Source organism: Pseudorca crassidens, chromosome 8 (genome assembly GCF_039906515.1).
Source record: "Pseudorca crassidens isolate mPseCra1 chromosome 8, mPseCra1.hap1, whole genome shotgun sequence".
Taxonomy (NCBI): domain Eukaryota; kingdom Metazoa; phylum Chordata; class Mammalia; order Artiodactyla; family Delphinidae; genus Pseudorca; species Pseudorca crassidens.
The window spans coordinates 85,392,805-85,410,238 of record NC_090303.1 but is presented as its reverse complement, the minus strand read 5'-3'; the positions used below and the strand labels follow the sequence as shown (position 1 = coordinate 85,410,238).

The window sequence follows — 17,434 nt, the reverse complement described above, 5'->3', positions numbered from 1 at the left end:
CCGAGTGACGGGACCGCGGCCCAACCGGCGCCAGAGCACGGGGCCGACCTTCCTGCAGCTTCTTCCGCTTGCTGGCTGCGGCGCCTGGGACGGTGGCGGTGGGCTTGGGCGCTGGGAAGTCGTCCAAGATGATTAAAAAATTCGACAAGAAGGACGAGGAGTCTGGTACGCGCGGGGCGTCTGACGCCCACCCTCAGCCGCGGGGCCCCCTTCCCCTGCCCGCCGCCACCTGCTCTCGGGGACTGCGGACCTGGGGGCGTGGGCGCCGGTGTGCCGGCGGGCCGGAGTTGGAGCCCAGCCCCTCCTCCGACCCACTCCTCTCCAGCCGGGGGCCTGCCCCTAGCCCCTCCCCCGGGCGCCGGAGCCTCCCCTCAAGTCGCGCGCGAGCGCCCGGGCGCTCGCGCGCAGCCTCGGGCTGCTCGGCGGCCCCGCCCCCAGCCCCCTCCTCCGGCTCAGCTCCTCGGAGCCACCTGCTCCAGTTCGCCAGGGCTGGGCTGCCCACCAGAGTCCGGCCCATGGCAGGTGGCGGAGGTAGTGAGTGTGCGCTTGCGAGAGGCGGGGTGGGGTGGGGTGCTGGTAGTGCAAGGCCCACGGTGGGTCTGGGATTGACGGGACTGAGTGTGTTTGTGAACTTTGTGGTGTCTGTACCTTGCAGTCTCCCCGGGGACCTCTGCTTTGTCCACTTCCGTGCGGGCAAGCCTGCTCCGTGGTACCTAGCTCGTTTAATACTCAAGCATCCAAAAGTGAGTTGCATCTTGATAGCCGTCTTTGGTCCAGAGTAAATGAGGAAGATGCCAAGTCACCTCAAAAAACAAAAAGAAACAACCCCCCCCCCCCCAAAACCCTCAGTGATTGATAGCTGCTCTAAGTGTGGTCGAGGGTTGGGTTAGTAAACCTCTGTGGCCCCTTCCAGCTTGACGTGTATCTAATTCTCTGATAAACTCCTCACAGTAAATGTTAGAAACACATAAAATAGTGCTTTCCTTTAGGGAAATCCAAAGGACCCTACCACAGTCTCATTAATTTTAGTTGTATGGACATGACAGATATTTCTAACATTCATGTAAAAAGAAGGCAGGGAAAGAATACACTCATTTCAGGCAGGGTTTCTGCAAAAGAGAAGTACAGGATCTTACAGGATAGCAGACAGAGCTAGTGTCAGAAGGATTTTAATCAGTTTGTATGCATATTAGTAATGATTATCACTGTGAAATCCAAGTGGTCACTTCACTTGGGTGAGATTTCCCAAGCATTCAGTACCCTTCTGTAGAAAGTAAGTTTGTGTAGGACAACTATTAAAGACATTTTTTTCCCCCCGTAACATAGGTAGTGGCTCCAATCCTTTTCGGCATCTGGAGAAGAGTGCTGTCTTACAGGAGGTATGGCTTGGAAGTATAGTGTGTTTTTTTCTTTTCTATTCCATTTTAGAATGGGGGACAAAGAGCCCCAGAATGCTCTGATACAAAATAAGAATTAAGGAATGCAACTGAGTTCAAAGAATATATACTTGAGGGAAAAAGAAGAGGGGTTACTTGTCATAGGAGAGTCTAGAGCTTATAGAAATGCAAAAATATGTAGACTCTGTCACATGTTGAGAATTTTAAATAAAACACCAAGGAGGTGTTTAGTGCAAGGTTATTGAAGGAAGTTATAGATATTAAGCCTATTGTATTCAAATGATGTAGATAAATATTGTGATTCTTACTTAATAGATAAAGCCCACAAGTTGAAGTAGCAGACCTAAGGGAGTGAATAGTATAGAATGGAAAACCTAGGCCACATCTAATAATTTATTATATAACATAATAAGTTGAAAACTGTAAGCAACATTATTTGGATACTGTGATTAAAATGTATAATAGTCTTTATTTAAGTTGATTTTCTGTAGTCTGTGATAGCAAAGATAGAAAATATATATAGCAATGTTTTTTGTTTCCACAGGCTCGTATATTCAATGAAACGCCCATCAATCCAAGAAGATGTTTGCATATTCTTACAAAGATTCTTTACTTATTGAACCAGGTAAATTATTTTGATTTTCCTCAGATTTGTGTCCTGGGATAGAAATACATAACATGCAGTGAAGTACTTTCTGGCAAGTGTAATTATTTATTTTTTAAAAATTCACTTAATTTTAAAATTTACGGTGTTTGATTAACATAATAATATGTAAAATTTCTTGAGGACGAGGAGTATGACAGACACTTCTTTTTTATTCATGAGGTACCAAATCAGCTAAGCACATGGTAGGATCTCAACGTTGATTTGAATTTAACAAGTATTAGTTAATATTAAAACATGTTTTTTAGATATGTTCAGAAAATAAAAATATATTGCAAAATCTTACACAAATTCCAGATAGATATTTTATCCTTTTGGGGGGAGTATATTATATTACTATTTTAAAACTTTGATTTTAATATTCAAATTTTATACAGGCATACCTCATTTTATTATACTTTATTGCATTTTTTTTACAAATTGAAGGTTTGTGGCAACCCTGCATTGTTAGATGATGGTTAGCATTTTTTTTAGCAGTAAAGTATTTTTAAATTAAGGTATGTACATTGTTTTTTTTTCAACGTAATGCTGTTGCACAGTATAAACTACAGTATAGTGTAAACATAACTTTTATACGCACTGGGAAACCAAAATATTCCTGTGACGTGCTTTATTGCAGTATTCACTTTATTGCTGTGGTCTGGAACTGAACCCACAGTATCTGCAAGGTATGCCTGTATTTATTTTCCCTACTCCACCACTAGCAGTATGATTCTGCGCTTAATTGTTTTGTACCTTAATGTCTTTTTCTGTAAATGGGGATTATGCTAATACCTGTTTTATAAAGTTATAATGATTAAATGATACAATAAATGTGAAGTACTGAGAATAGTCCTGGACACATAGTAAACATTCAGGAATAGTTTTCATTCGGTCATATAGCATATATATTTATTACATACCTGCTGCGTTCTATGCACTGTTTTAGGCACTGGGGATGTAGCAGACAAAACCAACAAAAATATTTGCACTCATGAAACATAGATCCACTTGCACTTTTTTTCTTTTTAAATTAATTAATTTATTTTTGTCTGCGTTGGGTCTTCGTTGCTGTGCACAGGCTTTCTCTAGTTGCAGCGAGCGAGGGCTGCTCTTCATTGTGGTGTGCGGGCTTCTCATTGTCGTGGCTTCTCTTGTTGAGGAACACAGGCTCCAGGCGCGCAGGCTTCAGTAGTTGTGGCGTGCTGACTCAGTAGTTGTGACGCGCGGGCTCTAGAGCGCAGGCTCAGAAGTTGTGGCGCACGGGCTTAGTTGCTCCGCGGCATGTGGGATCTTCCCAGACCAGGGATCGAACCTGTGTCCCCTCTATTGGCAGGCGGATTCTTAATAACTGCACCATCAGGGAAGTCCCCCACTTGCTCTTATCGTTATTTATTTAATTTTTTTTTCTTGTGTGTGGTTTTATTTTTTTGTTTGTTTCTTGTGTGTTTTTTTGGTTTTTTGTTTTTTTTTGCTTCAGACTAAAAGAATCTCATGATTTTTAGTCTAGGGCCTTAGAAAATGTGAGTCTGTTTCTTAGATACACACACACACACACACACACACACACACACACCTCAGGTGGTTTACATATGGTGCTTAGAAGACTGTGGTTTCCAATCTGAATTCCATGAGAATATTTTTACTTTACTATACTTCATGACTGAAGACCTCATCCAGAGACATGAAGTTTTGTAGCTTGCAAATGGAGGCAGAGCAACAAGAACATGCTTTTAAATAAAATATATCTATTCACAAACATATATTCTCATGTGGTATTATATTAGAAACATTTAATGCAAAGTCAGTTTGATTTAACTTTTCATAGCATATATTGTGTCCAAGTTGGGGAACTCCAGTCTATAAGCAGAATTTTGAGTAGTTAAAGTTGGTTCAGAGTAGCATGTATTTTTACATTGACCAATACTGCTTTGATGGGCAACTCATGTTGAAACATATAATTATCTTGATAAGGAAGTTACCCACACAGTCTGATAAACACAGTCAACTAGGTGAACAGATTTGGGAACTTTAGCTTTATCTTTTGCCTAGTTCTTGGTAGTGCTTTATGGAAAAATACTTCTAAGTTTCTACTAGAGTTGACATATCCGTATATTCTCTGAGTTTCAAGTCAAAAAGTAGGGACTTAGGATTTACTGTACTAGTATGACTGACAAGTAGATGGGCGTCTGTATGTTCTCTATATATGAAAGAAAGTAAGGGAAATGTCTTGATGATGAGCAAGCTGGGTACTCTGACTTAAGTAATTGTAAACTCTTATACTTTGTCTTTCATCCTAAACTTTCAGGGTTTTTCATCAAAATTTGTTTATTCTTACACCTATGACAAATAGATTGACTAGTTATATTTTTTATGAGAGCTGAAGCCCTGAAAAGTGATTGAACCCAACATATTATATAGGATTGTTTTTACTGAAGAAGTTAACTATTGAAATGGTAATGTTTCAGGTGGTCTGTGGTCTGCAGTGTTTTGACTATTAATAAAATATTGGGTTGGCCAAAAAGTTTGTTTGGGTTTTTCTGTTACATCTTATAGAAAAACCCAAACGAACTTTTTGGCCAACCCAATAGGTTATCTAACACCTCGCTACTCAGAAATATGTGGTTCCCAGATCAGCAGCATTCGCATCACTGGGAGCCAATTAGAAATGGAAAATTTTAGGGTTCACACCAGAGCCACTGAATCAGAATCTGCATTTTGGGAAGATCCTCTGATGATTTATTAAGCACGTTGAAGTTCTGACCCAAAGCATGTTTTTAGGGGCTTGAGCCAGTGTCTTGAGATGTATTAGCAGCCCTATAAGCCTTACTTTTATATAACTAATCTGCTGCCCTTTTGGTTGGTCCCTTTTTACCATGTTTTCTGGGATTCCTAATAGATAGTTCTTTACAGTTTAATATTTATTATGCTCCTATGATATTGTCAGGCATTGGATTATAGAAATGTAGAAGGTATGATCTCTGCTCTTAGGCAGTGTAACAATAACATCCTGTTCTGATAAGGAAGTCAATTTACTATCATTTTCTATCTCCTTGTAAATCACAGTTCTTCAGGGAATTTAAAATAGCTCCTGCTAAAAAGTTAGATACCACTGTTCTAGAACTTTCATAAAAGCATGGTGTATGATAATGGATTGTTTTAAATAAGGAATGGATAAATGGCTATGTAGGTTTATAAATTAAAAGCCAGAAAAATAGCCAAGAGGCACAATGTTTACACAGAGAGTTTTTCCTGAGTTCTAAAAGATCTTTGCAGAAATAAATGGAAAGTCCTTAATTTTTGTTGAGTTTAAGAAATTGTTTTAATTTAAACTTAATTTAAATTACTTAGGGTGAACACTTTGGAACTACGGAAGCCACAGAAGCCTTCTTTGCAATGACTCGATTGTTTCAATCTAATGATGTAAGTCTTTTTTTTTTTAATTCTTTTAGGCTAAAAAAAGCTCCTTTTATCTGTTTTCCTTGGGGGAACTTAGAGTGCTCCAAATTAGGGAAAGTTGCTTGAAATGTTTAAAATTACTTAAAAATTTTCTCTTCATAAAATTTATAAATGTTCATTAAAGGACATATGAAAATGAAAGAATGAAAGTATATAGTTCAAAGCTGTTCACTCACAGATCTACCGTGCAGTCATGAAGACCGCTAATATCCAGCTTCTGGCGTGACACTGCAGAGGTGGACTGGTATAGAAGTCAGAGGACATAGCTATCACATCTCTAAGTTCTTAGTCAAGTTTCTTGTGGGCCTGGGGTTGCTGTTGGCAGATGAGAAGACGAGCTGGATGCAGAGTGGGGAAGGGACATGGAGTAGGGAAGAAGAGTGAGGACAGACTAAAGCTGCCAGCACCTCTGCATCTGTCTCTCATTACCTTCGACCACCCTGACTTTCAAGCATAATGTGTGCTTCACTTCTGTCTTCCAAATGTGGCACATATTTCCTTTTTGCCCAGCTCTGACTCAGAACCATCAGAGAAGGGGATTGTGGGATCTGTATTTCCCAGCTTTCTGTTAACATAAATTGGCCAAATTGTGCAGTTCTTTTGGTATGTATTGCATATCATCACAGGCCACATTTTGTGCCTGACCCCGAGGATTTTATAGGATTTGAGTCTGTTTATGTGTCTAGATAGTGAGCAGTTTGGGGATTAGGTCCTCAGGAACATCGGTGTCCCATGTAAGGCAACTATCTCAGGGAAAGTCAGTGCACATTCTTCAGGCAAATGGAGCCTAATTTCCTCAGACAGGGTATGAAGGACTGCTTCTGCTTGCCCAGGAGGCTTGGAGGAATTTAGAGGTTCAAGGTACTTCACTTCATCAGAATCTGCCCATATGTCCCCATTCTGATTTTCAGGGCCCCTCTCCTTGCCAATCATGGTCCTAACTTTAACATAAAATGGCTCACAGGGGGTAAATTGAATTTGCATTGTAATTCAGTCACCTGCAGGATATACTTTTCAGAAATCTCAGCCCTGTGTCCACATGGCATGAGGCTTTTTATTAAGGCATTATGGACGTTTTCTAGTCCCTGACATAGACCTTAAGCTGTGAATTCAAAACTCTGAGCTTAGCATTTTCTTTTACCTAGTTTGCCAGTGTACTTAGAAGGAACTAGCCCATTATACAACTCATTTTTACAAAAATGTTCTATGGCAGCAACTAGTTGATTACCCAAACCTTTGTCTTCTATAGTCCTTGATTATATTTGTCTGCAGGTGATGATTTAAGTATTTTGCCACAGCATGCCATGGATGACTAGTGTCCCCTTTACCACTGGAGACAGGGTCATTAATTCCTTTTATCAAGTCAGAAAAGCAATTTCAGATTCCTATCCTTAAGGCCTTATTTCCCTTTAATCACTTCCTGTACCAAAATTTGGGGTTCAATCAGGGAAGCAGAATTGCTGTGTTCATTATTGAATTATTTATTAGAGGAATTAAACTAGAAAACGAGGCATTTCAAGCTGCTGGAGAGTGGGGTCACGGAGAGGGACTATCATAAAAGTTGTGGAAGGCTGCTTCACGTGTCTTGTGGTAGGCCAGAGGCTGTCGCTGCTCACAGGGCTGGCAGTTGGGAAGAAGAGCTGGACATGGAGCAGGGAAGAGGATGCAGAGCAGGGAAGAAATAGCGTGAGGACAAACTCGAAGCTTCTAGCACAGAGGTTGTATTAAGAGAAGAAGACATGAAGTAGTTTTCTAGGAAATGGATTGGGGAAATGTAGGATTGTTGGACAGGATGCATGGCCCCTTCAAGTTAGTGGTCATGAATTAAAGTATTCCCAGGTAGCATGGTGAATGTTTTTCTCCAGCTACAGGCTTCAGGTTAAGGCATGGAACAGTTAAAGATGGGGTTTAATCAAGATTGGGATTTTGCCATGTTAGTAAGCAGAGGGAGGAAAAAGGAAATTGAGTGATTGAAATATTGACTGTGGAGTCTGTGCTTGGTTAGGAGGCAAGTAAGAACGGGGACTGATTGGGACAGTAAAGAGTTGATGGAATCAATGGCTTGTAGGTCATGATGGAGCGAAAGAGTTGAGTCAGGAGTGGTGGTTGGAGAGTGAATGCTTGGAAATGAAATACAAAAGGGGTACTGTTACTGAGTAATGACCAGGATATTTTTTTTTTTTTTGTAGTGACTGAGGTTTAGTAACCATGTACAGCATGATATGATTTGTTTTGATGGTCCCTTAGGCAGAGTATGGAATTAAGGATATGATTTTTTGTGGGGAAGATGAGGGGGTTTTGCCAGTGGCATGTGGAACTCCTTCCTTTCCCAGCCTTCCTTTGCCAGAGGGTAATAATTATTTTGAGATTGGTATCCTCCTATGTTTATATATTATATCTGTTTGTATCCATAATATATACTTAGTATTTTTGTGTTTTAAAATATAATCTGAATGATGTCATCTTGATATTATTTTGCAATTTAAAAAATTAATGTTTTTGAGATCTGCCCACTTGCTACAAGTACTTTTACTTTATTCTGTTTTACTGCTGTATGGAATCCCAGTGTGTGAATATACAGTATTCTTATTTATTTATCCATTCTCCCATTGGTAGATCTATAAGTTGCTTCTACTTTTTTGCTATTATAAATGACATCACACATAATGTTTATGTACATGTCTTCTTGTGCACATAGAGAATTTTTCTGGGGTAGATACCTCTAAGTGGAATTTCTAGGTAATGCTATTTATACGATCTTGCCAAATTGATCTTAAAGGGTTGTACTAATTTACACTGATTTGCTTCCAAATCCTTACCTGCTCCAAATAATAATTTCTATTATCTGATCTAAATATTTGCCATTCACAAGAAGGTGATATGGCATCTCTTTGTGGTTTTAATTTGCATTGCCATATCACTGCCGAAATTGAAACTCTTTTCATATAGTTAATGGCCATTTTACTTTCCTCCTCTGTGAATTGTCTGTTTATATTCTTTGCTTATTTATATTCCATCTATTGATTTATAGGTTTAAAACTTTATTTTAGCCTTTAAAGAATCTGCTTTGTTTTTTTAATTTTAAAAATCAGCTTAAATATACAATAAAATTCACCAATTAAGTGTACAGTTGTGTTTTGACCAGTGTATAGAGTCATGGAACAATCACCACAGTCATGATATAGAAACTTTTCGTCACCCCAGAATGTTCCCCCATATTTCTTAGTTGTCTATCTCCTCCCTCAACCCCTAGCACCTGGCAATCACTGATTTACTTCCTGACAACATAGTTTTGCATTTTCTAGAATTTCATTTAGATTTAATCATATAGTATATAGTCATTTATGACTTTTATGTCTTGTTTCTTTCCCTTAGCTTTTGAGATTGATCCAAGTTTTTGTATGTATCAGTAGTTTGTTCATTTTTATTGCTGAGTAGTATTCCACTGTATGGAGGTAGTCTTTATTTATCCATTCACAAGTTAATGGATATTTGGGTTGTTTCCAGTTTACAGATATTATAAACAAAGCTGCTAAAAATATTCAAGTACAAGTCTTTGTGTGGACCTATGTTTTCATTTTCTTTGGTTAGTATCTAGAAGTGGCATTCTTGGGTTTGCATTTCCTGAATGATGAATGTATTAAGCATGTATTAAGCAAACATATGCTTATTTGCCATCCGTTTATCTTCTTTGGTGAAGTGTCTGTTGAAATCTTTTACCTTTTTTTTAAAAAAAAATCAGGTTGTTTATCTTCTGCTTATTGAGTTGTAGGTGTTCTTTTTATTTTCTGAATACAAGACCATCATCAGATAGGTGTTTTGTAAATATTTTCTCCTTCCCAGATCCCAGTCTGTGGCTTGCCTTTTCATTCACTCACCACTGCATTCTTTTTCTTTCTTTTTTTTTTTAAGTATAATATACAAATAGTAAAATTCACGCTTTTTAGGGTATAGTTTTATGAGTTTTGACAAATGCATACAGTAGTATTATCATCACTGCAGTCAAGATTTAGAACATTTCCATCACTCCAAAAAGTTCCCTACTATATGATCTATTCCTCGCATCCTCAGGCCCAGGAAACCAGTAATCTCTTTTCTTTCCTTATAGTTTTGCCTTTCCAGAAGTCATAAGAATGATATCATACTATATGAAGCCTTTTGAGTCTTCTTTTCAGGCACTTAGCATAATTCATCTGATATTTGTCCATGTTATTTTTTGTGTCAGTTTACTCCTTTTTATTTCATTGTAGTAATTTGTTGTATGGATGTACCTCAGTTTATTTGTTCATTAGCTGAAGAGCATTTGGTTTGTTACCATTTTTTGGTGGTTATGAATAATGTTGCTATAAACATTCATGTATAAGTTTTTAAATGTAAGTTTTTATTTCTCTTGGGTAAATACCTAGGAGTGGAATTGCTGGGTCATATGATAGGTGTATATATGTTTAACTTTGTAAGAAACTGCCAACCCATTTTCCAAAGTGACAGTACCATTCCCCCCATTACTGTATGAAGCTTCTAGTAGCTCTGCATTCTAGCCAGCACTTGGTATTATATGTTTTTTGTTTGTTTATTTATTTTTTAATTTTAGTCATTCTAATACGTATGTAGTAGTATCTCTTTGTAGTTTTAATTTGCATTTTCCTAATGACTAATTATCTCAAAATCTTTTTATGTGCTTTTGTTGCCTTCTATATATCTTCCAAGATGAAGGATCTGTTCATATCTTTTGCCCAATTTTAATAATTTGTTGTATATTTCCTTATTATTGAGTTTTGAAGATCTTAATGTATTCTGGATAGAAGTTGTTTATCAGATGTTTCCCAAATATTTTCTCCTAGTCTGTGTCTTGTTTTTTCACTTTCTTAGTCTTTAACAGAGCAGAAGTTTTAAGTTTTGATGAAGTCCAGTTTATCATGGTTTTTTTTCCTGTTATGGATTGTGTTTTTGATGTGTATTATAGAAATCTTTGCCTAACCCAAGGTCATAGAGATTTTCTCCTATGCTTTTTCCCTAGGCATTTTGTAGTTTTTGTGTCTTAAATTGCTTTATGATCATTTTGAGTTAATTTTTGTACATGATATAAAGTGAGGGTTGAATTTCTTTTCATCTCCTTCCTCTTCCTCCACCACCCCCTCCTTTTCCTCCTCCTTTCTTTTCTCATCAAATTCTACTGGAATAATTGCATACCAATATGGAGGGAGGAGGAGGAGGAAGAAATAATGATGATTGCGTTACAATGGCACATTGGAACATTCTATTATTTTCATTGATATATATATCTATTCTTATTCCAGCATCACACTGTCTTGATTACTGTAGCTTTATAGTAAGTTTTAAATCAGGTGGTGCATGTTTTCCTATTTTATTATTATTTTTTTCCTTTTCAAAGTTGTTTTGGCTCTTCTAAGTTCTTTGCATTCCTCTATGCATTTTAGAATCAACCTGTTCATTTCTATTAAAAAGGCCTGCTGGAATGTTGATGGTGATTGCATTGACTCTAAAGATCAATATGTTCAACTACAAGAAAATTTAAAACAAAGAGATCAATTTGAGGAGAATTGACATTATAACATTATTGAGTTTTCTACTCCATAGACATGGTATATATTTCCCTTTATTCAGGTCTCTAATTTCTGTCAGCAGTATTGTAGCTTTCAGCATAAAAGTCTTATACATATTTTGTGAACTTTATCCCTGAAACAGTTAACATTTTTTATACTATTGCATTTGTATTGTTTGTAGGTAGTCTATAGAGATTAAATTGATTTTTGTATATTGACCTGTTTCCTGTGATCTTGTTAAATTTATTTATTACTTCTAGGAGTATTTTGGGAGATTCCTTAGGATTTACTTTTTTCAGTCTGTATGCTTTTTTTTTTTTCCGGTACACGGGCCTCTCACTGTTGTGGCCTCTCCCGTTGCGGAGCACAGGCTCCGGACACGCAGGCTCAGCGACCATGGCTCACGGGCCCAGCCGCTCCGTGGCATGTGGGATCCTCCTGGACCAGGGCACGAACCCGTGTCCCCTGCAGCGGCAGGCGGACTCTCAACCACTGTGCCACCAGGGAAGCCCTGTATGCTTTTTATTTGTTTATCTTACCTTTTTGTCTTCTTGCACTATTGTATAGTGTGAATAGAAGTGATGGTAGAGGACATCCTTGCTTTGTTCCTGATCTTAGAGGAAAGGTATTTAATCTTTCACCATTAAATGTGATGCTGGCTCCAAGTTTTTCATAAGTGACCTTTATCAGGTTGAGGAATTTCCTTTCTGTTCCTAGTTTGCTGGGAGATTTTTTTTTTCCATAAATGGGTATTGAATTTGGTCAAATGTCTTTTCTATATCCATTGAATTATTGTGGTTTTCCTTTTTTAGTATATTAATATGGTGAGATGCATTTATTTTCCTGGAAAATATAAAATCTTTGTTTTCTGTTTGTTAAAATTTGTTATGGATTTTGAGTCTGTGGTCATGAAATATATTTATGTATAGTTTTTTCTTGGGTTTTGTATTTGGGTAATGTTGGCTTCATAAAATGAATTGAGAAGTGGTTCTTCCTCTGCTCTCTGGAAGAGTTTTTCTAGAATCATTATTAATTTTTCCTAAAATGTTTGATGGAGTTCACTATTGAAACCATCTTCATTGTAGGAAGGTTTTTGATAATTAACTACTTTAAAAGGAAATAGATATGCTGCTATTCAGATTATTTGTCTTCTTTTTTTTTTTTTTGCGGTACGCGGGCCTCTCACTGTTGTGGCCTCTCCTGTTGCGGAGCACAGGCTCCGGACGCAAGGCTCAGCGGCCATGGCTCACGGGCCTAGCCGCTCCACGGCATGTGGGATCTTCCCGGACCGGGGCACGAACCCGTGTCCCCTGCATCGGCAGGCGGACTCTCAACCACTGTGTCACCAGGGAAGCCCTATCTTGCTGTTTTAATTTGCCTTCCCCTGATGACATATAATGAGGAGCATCTTCTCATATACTTATTTGCCTTCTGTTTTTCTTCTTAAGTGAGGTATCTGTTAAGGTCTTTGGCCCATTTTAAAATTAGGTTGTTTTTCTTATTTTTGACTTTTAAGAGGTTTTTCTGTTTTTTGGGGGGTTTGGGGTGTATTTTGGATAACAGTCCTTTCTCAGTTATGTGTTCTGTAAATATTTTTCCCAGTCTGTGTTATCTTCTCATCCTCTTGACATTGTCTTTTGCAGAGCAGAAGTTTTTAATTGTAATAAAGGCTGACTTATCAATTATTTGTTTCATGGATGATGCCTTTGGCGTTGTATCTAAAAAGTCATCACCATACTCAACATCATCTAGGTTTTCTTCTAAGAGTTTTATAGTTTTGCATTTTACAGTTAGGTCTGTGGTCGATTTTGAGTTAATTTTTGTGAAGAGTGTAAGGTCTGCGTCTAGATTCATCTTTTTGGCATGCGGATATCCAGTTGTTCTGGCACCATTTGTTGAGGAGACTATCTTTACTCCTTTGTATTGCCTTTGCTCCTTTGTCAAAGATCAGTTTACTGTATGTATGTGGGTATATTTCTGGGTTGTCTTTTCTGTCCATTGATAAATTTGTCCATTCTTACGCCAATACCATTCTGTCTTGTTAGTGTTTACCGCTTTCTTTTTTTTTTTACTCTTCATTCCTTACTGTATTTCTGAGTTATTATCTAGAATAATTTTCCCTGTGCCTGAAGAATATACCTTCTAGAATCCCATCTTTTGTAGACTTTAGATATTTTATGCTATGCAAGACCCTGGGCTTACACTTCTGTGGCTATGAGTTGTGTGTTTTTCCATTTTGGGCACCTGTGAATTTCCCTTCATTTTCCCTTGGCTGTGTATTAAAATTTTTTTGTTCCTGTTTTATTCAGCATTTCTGTGTATTTGTTTAGGCAGTATAGTTGTTAAAAACACATCTTTGTCAACACTACATTGTCACTCTTTAATTTTAGCCAATTTGGTGGGTGTGAGGTGGTATATGAAATGTGGTTTTAATTTGTATTTCCCCAGTGACTAACAGTGTTGAGCCTCCATTTTTTGTGCTTTAGCTAAATTTTTTTGGATCTCCAGTTTTATTCTGCTTCATGGTAGATTTTTGCTTGGGGGGGGAGTGTAAATTTTCTTCTGCTCTGAAGTTTTGATTGTCATTTTTTTTGCTTTCTTCTCATAGTAGCTTCATATGGATGTGATATGCCTCATTATCTGCCCCCATGCTGCCTTTCTCATTCTGGGGTGATTTTTTTCTGTGTTTAATCACCATGAGAATCCTCACTCTGTTCTGCCTGTTCCTTAATGGGCTCAGTAGTCTCCAACAGATCCTTTGTACAGCTTGGACTCTGGAGCTGGGTCTGATGTATTTGACTTTCACTACTTATAAGAAATATGAAGTTACTTGGTAGACAATGAGGCTAGACAGGCTAGAGGAACCAAGGCTTTGAGCATTGAGTATGAGTGTTTATGAATAAAATCAGAGATCCAGGTGAGGAGAAAGGGTGGGCGAAAATTTGTTTAACACTTCTTTTGGATCCAGGTATCCATCTAGAAATCTTGATAATTGAAAATAGTAGTTGTACAACCACAAATACCTTAAGAAAAAATATGCTGAACTGAGGAAAACACAGAGTCTGCATGTCTCTCTGTATATATTTTTAAAGAATTTAAAAAATACATTTTCTAGGACAAGCCTTTAGCACTTTGAAAAACCTGTCTTTGGACTCACATTGTCACAGTCACAGTTTGGGTCCTTCTGTATAAAGATCCATGTAATTAACTGAATTTTTGAATTTTCATCTAGGTGTCTTCTACTGTTAGTGCATCAATTACTTGTGTTTAGGAAATACTAGAATTTTGAATATTTTCTCATCCAGGCCTTTTTTTTTTTTTTGCGGTACACGGGCCTCTCACTGTTGTGACCTCTCCTGTTGCGGAGCACAGGCTCCGGACGCGCAGGCTCAGCGGCCGTGGCTCACGGGCCTAGCAGCTCCGTGGCATGTGGGATCTTCCTGGACTGGGGCACGAACCCGTGTCCCCTGCATCGGCAGGCAGACTCTCAACCTCTGCGCCACCAGGGAAGCCCGAGAATCTTTTTAAGAATAGCTTTCTAAATATATTGACTTGGGGCTCTCACTTCAAACAGTTTAAAAAACCATTTCCTTATGAATAACCTTTTGCCTTTTATAAATAATTTTTCAGCAAACATTGAGAAGAATGTGCTACCTTACTATCAAAGAAATGGCTACCATCTCTGAGGATGTCATAATTGTGACAAGCAGGTATGTGAATAGTTAAAACCTACGATGTGATACTTACATATTTAGTGGAGTATTTGTTGTTCTCTTTCTGTTAATTTTACTTTTTGACTGTAAGAAAGCCAGTAGGAATTGAAAAGAACATAATGTCTTAAAGCATTCTTTTCTAAAATGTGGTTGTCATGTGAAAACCATCTCTGTTTAATAAAGCTGAGAAAGAAGTCACAAAGGATAATACTAATAGATTTGATTACATTTTAAAATGTCATAAAAATATATAAACAAAACTAAAAAGTAAATGATACATTGAAATAAAATATTTATTAAAAAATTTATTTTATATTAGAGTATAGTTGATTTATGAAAAAATATAACAAGTACATCAAAAGGCTAACATCTATAATATATAAAGAACTCTTATACTTCAAAAAACTCCAAGTGATACTTCATAAAATAATCAATATAAAGGATCTAAATATCTTTAAATAGTCATTCTCACTAGTAACCAAAAAATGTAATTAAAAATTCAACAATGAGTTACAATATTTTTTTGTTTTGTTTTTTGTGCTTTTTAAATTCAATTTATTTAAACTTAAAAAAAAACAAACCCCAAAACAGCTCCCCCATTTCTCCCACTCCCCCAGTCCCTGCCTCTGGGAAACCACTAGTCTGATCTCTGTATCTCTGTATCTATGAGCCTGGTTTTATGTATTTATTTATTTATTTAGATTCCACATATAAAAGAGATCATATGGTATTTGTCTCTCTCTGTCCGACTTATTTCACTTAGCATAATGCTCTCAAGGTCCGTACATGTTGTCACAAATGTCAAGATTTCATTCTTTTTTAATGGCCGAATAATATTCCAATGCATATATGTACCCCAATTTCTTTATCCATTCATCTGTTGATGGACACTTAGGTTGTTTCCATATCTTGGCTAATGTAAATAATGCTGCAGTGAACATGGGAGTGCATATATCTTTTTGAATTAATGTTTTCTTCAGATAAATACCCAGAAATGGAATTGCTGGATCACATGGTAGTTCTATTTTAATATTTTGAGGAACCTCCATACTGTTTTCCATAGTGGCTGTACCAATTTACATTCCCACCAACAGTGCAGAGGGTTCCCTTTTCTTCATGTCCTAAACAACACTTGCTGCTTCTATCTTTTTGATAGTAGCCATTCTAACAGGTGTGAGGTGATAGCTCATTGTGATTTTGATTTACATTTTCCTGATGATTAATGATGTAGAGCATCTTCTCATGTACTTGTTGGCCATCGGTATGTCTTCTTTGGAAAAATGTCTGTTCACATCTGCCCATTTTCAATCAGATTGTTTGTTTTTTTTGCTATTGAGTTTATGAGTTCTTTATAAATTTTGAAAAATTATAATATTTTGCCAGTCAAATTGGCAAAAAAGAAAAAAGGCAGTCAGTACTTGTAAGGGATATTGATATTCTTGTATACAGGAGGTAGAATAATAAATTGATTCAGTCTTTTTAGAAAGCAGCGTGGCAGCATTTGTTGAATGTTTGAAAGGGTTTATCCCTTTGATCCAGTAATTCCACATCTATGGAATTATCCACAGAAAACAATCAGAGATAGCACAGAAATATTTATATACAATGATGCTTATTGCAACACTGTTTACACTAGCAAAAAGGAAAAAACAACTTGAATGTCTGACATTGTTAAAAATGATCTAATTAATCATGTTTTAGTCATATTATGAAATATTTTAATTTTTTGAATATATTTTTGAGACATCTTTAATGATATGGAAAAGTCTTCAATAAAGTGCTAAATGAAAGTTGGATTCAAGTCTGTGTATTCCCTGTAGTCTCTTTTAAAAATATTCTAAGTATGCATATAAAAATATATGATTGGATATACACTGATATATTACCAGTAAGTTATCTCTGGGTGTTTGGAATTGTGGCTATTTATTTTCTTTAAACTTTTGATAATTTCCAAATGTCCTAGAATGAGTATGTATAATTCAGAGTCCTAAGATATATAACAAATGTTATTTAGAAAATAGTTACTAACAGTTATTAATATATAGTTGTAGTTAATAGTTACTAATTATAACTCATTCAAGTGAATCTGGTATTTGTACAAGAAAATAAGTTTTGGAGGAGGGTACTTACGTTTAACCAGCAGTTGTGTTGAATGTAGTTTCATAATATTAGTAAAGCTTTCCGCTGAAAATAACACAAAGCCAGAATTAAATAGTAACAAACAAAATAAGCACAGAGTAGCTGGTGTTGGTTCAGTAGTTCAATAGTGTCAGGGCTGGTGTCTCTTAAATTCTTTGGGACGTCCTCACATTATTGCAAAATAAGATGCCTGAATTACTGGCAGTGCACCATTCAAGGTGGGAGGGGTACTGAGAAGGGGGCCAGAGAGAGCCAGTGCTGTCTGCCCCTTTTATCAGGTATGCAAAAGCTTTTCCCAAGGCAATTTTTAGATTTTATTTGGCACAACTGTGTTATGACTAACCTTAGGAGGCCAGGAAAGTGAGTATATAGCTTTTATAGCCCAAGGGGCAGGCTTGGGAGAAGGGAGGGGATTAAAAATGGGTATCGGATTAGTCAGCTAACAGTGTGTGGCACAAATACAAAACAAAAAAATCTTCACTTAGATTGCTAGATTCACTAAATATTGGAAAAATTAAA

At 37.1% G+C, this 17,434-nt stretch overlaps 1 protein-coding gene across 2 annotated transcripts in view; it reads left to right on the top strand.

The window, feature by feature from the left end:
• Window positions 1-16: 16 nt before the first annotated feature.
• COPG2 (COPI coat complex subunit gamma 2) overlaps window positions 17-17,434 on the top strand; it is a 129,682-nt gene continuing 112,264 nt past the window's right edge. Inside the window, exons 1-5 of one of the 2 annotated variants that reach the window (XM_067747017.1) lie at window positions 17-165; window positions 1,327-1,379; window positions 1,942-2,022; window positions 5,392-5,463; window positions 14,694-14,773. In XM_067747017.1, coding sequence (XP_067603118.1) covers window positions 129-165; window positions 1,327-1,379; window positions 1,942-2,022; window positions 5,392-5,463; window positions 14,694-14,773 — 323 coding nt within the window. In that variant the 5' untranslated portion in view covers window positions 17-128. Of the gene's footprint in view, window positions 166-422; window positions 532-1,326; window positions 1,380-1,941; window positions 2,023-5,391; window positions 5,464-14,693; window positions 14,774-17,434 lie in introns of those variants that run through there. The other variant, XM_067747018.1, reaches the window with a different exon arrangement.